The sequence below is a fragment of the Cebus imitator genome, unplaced genomic scaffold, assembly GCF_001604975.1.
Source record: "Cebus imitator isolate Cc_AM_T3 unplaced genomic scaffold, Cebus_imitator-1.0 Scaffold267, whole genome shotgun sequence".
Lineage (NCBI taxonomy): Eukaryota > Metazoa > Chordata > Mammalia > Primates > Cebidae > Cebus > Cebus imitator.
In genome coordinates, this window is record NW_016107582.1 from 251305 (window position 1) to 254475 (window position 3171).

General features: G+C 37.6%; 1 protein-coding gene across 3 annotated transcripts in view; it reads right to left on the minus strand.

Moving 5' to 3' along the window:
* Positions 1–3171, minus strand: part of SLC18B1 (solute carrier family 18 member B1) — a 28619-nt gene that overhangs the window by 20119 nt on the left and 5329 nt on the right. For 2 of the 3 annotated variants that reach the window (XM_017500607.2, XM_017500608.2), the window contains exons 3-4: positions 1272–1367; positions 860–933 (exon numbers count right to left, since the gene is read on the minus strand). In XM_017500607.2, coding sequence (XP_017356096.1) covers positions 860–933; positions 1272–1367 — 170 coding nt within the window. Of the gene's footprint in view, positions 1–859; positions 934–1271; positions 1368–1880; positions 1962–3171 lie in introns of all 3 variants that reach the window. The other variant, XM_017500609.2, reaches the window with a different exon arrangement.

Sequence of the window (3171 nt, forward strand, 5' to 3'; positions counted from 1 at the left end):
AAAAAAAAAAAAAAAAAAAAGGAATAAAGAAAGAAAATAAAAGACTCCTCCAAAAATTTTTTAACCCCATTTAAGTTTTCTTGAGTTTATTTCATTATAATCTTACTATACTGTTATTCCTCTATGTTCCCCATGTACTGATATAAGCTCTTACATATTATTTGGCACTGCGCTGCTAGTTTAAGAACTCTAAGCTTAAGAACTTTCACATCTCTTTTGCCTCTGGCATTCGTTTTTTCTTTTTCTGGAAGTAGCAATGGGGGAAACCATTCTGTTATGTGCCACGCGCTGAACTGAGCATGTGACCCGGCCTGGCCAATCAGAACATCCCCCACCACCACCACCATCAGCAAAGATCAGGCCAGTGAGGGTTCATTCTGTGACTCTAATAGGAACTGTTAGGAAACTGGCACTTTCTACTGAAGCTGCTAGGGGCCGTCTTGCCACCTACAGGGGAGTGCTTGTTCAAATCACAAGAAGAAACGTTTCTTGTGGCGTTGTTTCAAATCTGTATTCTGATATTTTTTGAGTTGACTTCGTTGAAGAAATTCAGTTTTTTACTGAAGCTAGTAAGTTTCCATGACTCAGAAAAGTGAGTTAAGTTTCTGTCACTCGCAATCACAGGAGTCCTAATGAAGAGGTTCAGTAGCAAGCATCATGGAGATCCCCCAGAGGCCTGTTTCCTTAAAATCAGTGCCATTTATCCCCGATCTCTACTCTCTCAACTCCTGTCATTATCACATGCTATGCATTCGACAAACAATAATGGAACCATTGACTTAAAGAGCCTTTAACATTTTAAGCTGAAGATAGATTACAAAATCTTCAGGCTTCCAAATATAATCAGAAAATGACTCACCCAAAGAGAATTGTAACTCCTCCTGAGACAAACATTCCAGCTACAAACATAAATTTTGCTCCAATTTGTACAAGCTATAATAAATGTCAAAGCAGAGTGGTCAATTTATGACTTCTACAAGTCTCTATTAATATAAACAAATCCACTGTATTGGAAAATACAGGATGGGGGAAGACATATACAGTTAATACGTTATAATAATTCTTTAACAGAGTGACAGTACACATTGCTTACAAACATGGAAAGAGTTAAAAATCAATCAATTCTGAGGAAGGAACTGTTAACAGTGTTACAATTTATAAAACTACAAAGATGGCTATTCTGTATCAATGCAAATTCTAGACTAGTAAATGAAAATAATTCACCATGCAATTTTTAAAAATTAAGATGTACATATGAACTTTATGCTTACATAGTTTCCAAATACCAAGGATGCCAGCAACTCGGACAAAGCAAAACATCCAAAGATCATCCCGATGATCGTATTGCTGACTCCCTTCTTCTCAGCCTTTAAAGAATAGAAATAGAAACCGAGTTTGAAAAAAAAATGAGCATTAATATGAAAAAATGGCAATATGAGATCAAAGCTTCATCTTCTTGTGAACTTTATCTGTATATCAATTTCAAAAAGATTATTCTTTTCAAATAAATGGGGTGGGGAAGGAAGGGAAACTATTAATAGTTTATATAGTAAACCATAGTCTCTGACATGAAAATAATTCACTCACCTATCCTATAGAGAATTGTTAGCTTTAGCTGCAAAAGTCAGAATCAGAGAATATAAACAAACACAAAAAAGTCTTGGATAAGGAAATTTGGGCTCTATTGCATAGTAACAGGACTGAGGAAACAGCTGATTTGGACACACTTCCTTTGGGGTATCACATTTAGTTACAGGAAACAAACAAAAAACACTTGCCAGTCTACAAATTCAAGGATAGGAAGTTCTATGAGTTGGCACATGGGTCAGATCAAGGCTCAATCAGTCTAGGTCTCTGTTTCTGACAGTAATATCAATTACCTGACAGTTTGGAGAAGACAGTTTTCCTTCCTGTCATCAACAACACAGGTGAAAGATGCTCCCCTGACATGCTACGTTCTCCTGAAACAGCCAAGGTAGTTTATCATCCATCAGTTATAGTTACTAATGTGTATAGCCTATTCTATCAGTGAGCTCCTAAAATTTGCTACATATATTATTTATCCTAAATCTACTTATTTTGAATTTCAAGTGCTATCACTGTGATACACAACTACATTCACGTATAAAAATAGAAAGTTTAAGAAACTTCATCAAGTCCTGGAACTATGGCAGATCCATATCAGGTTCCAGCTATAGGAATTTAAGGAATCAAAATATGAGTTTAATTTCTTTAAGATAGGGCTGGCAACTTAACATACTACAAACTGCAAGCCTGAACTGTCATCAGTCATATACTGACCATCTTGTACATATGAGGCATTGTACCAGCAGTGAATACTTATGGTCAGAAAAATCCACTTTAGGTCCATTCTTTTGGCAGAGCTTCAGATTTCCACAACAATTTCATAATCAATACAGAAATGGACACCTGCACACACACCTTTGCACTCTTCAACATCCCTTCTCTACAACCATGATTGCCTTTCTTTACCTTTTCTCTCTAACTACAGTTTAAGATAAAAATTTTCTCCATCCCTTCTCACCTAAAGATACTATCATTATTCAATCTTTGTCTTTTTCAAGGACGTTTTTTCCATGTCAGACTAGACCTCTTTAAACAAACTCTACATTCCTCATCGCATCATACCACAGGAAGCCAGATAAGTGAACTTTATTGTTCTAAGCTAAATTTTAGGAAGTGCCTCTCTTTTACTCTAGGAAAGTCCTCAGAAATGTCCCTAAGCACTTGATGGTGGGTGAGGGCAGGGACGATGGGCCCATAGCTCCACGGTAATTGCTTGGGCAAGATTTAAGTCCATAATTCTTGGGCTTCATAACTAGCCATTCCCCTTCCATGTACTAATAACCACAGGAAATAATGGTGTGGGTACAAGAGTGATCTCATTAAAACACCTTTAATGGCACTGTAACAAATGATTATGCCGTATGTTGACTGGAACACGAGGTCTACATTTCTACTACACACAGGTCAGGTTCCTCAAAGATAAAGGACTGTGAAAGGAGTCAATTAAGGCATAAGAAGAGCATGCATGGCCAGGCGTGGTGGCTCACGTCTGTAATCCAAGCACTTTGGAGGTCAAGGCGGGCGGATCACCTGAGGTCGGGAATTCAAGACCAGCCTGACCAACATGGTGAAACCCCGTATTTA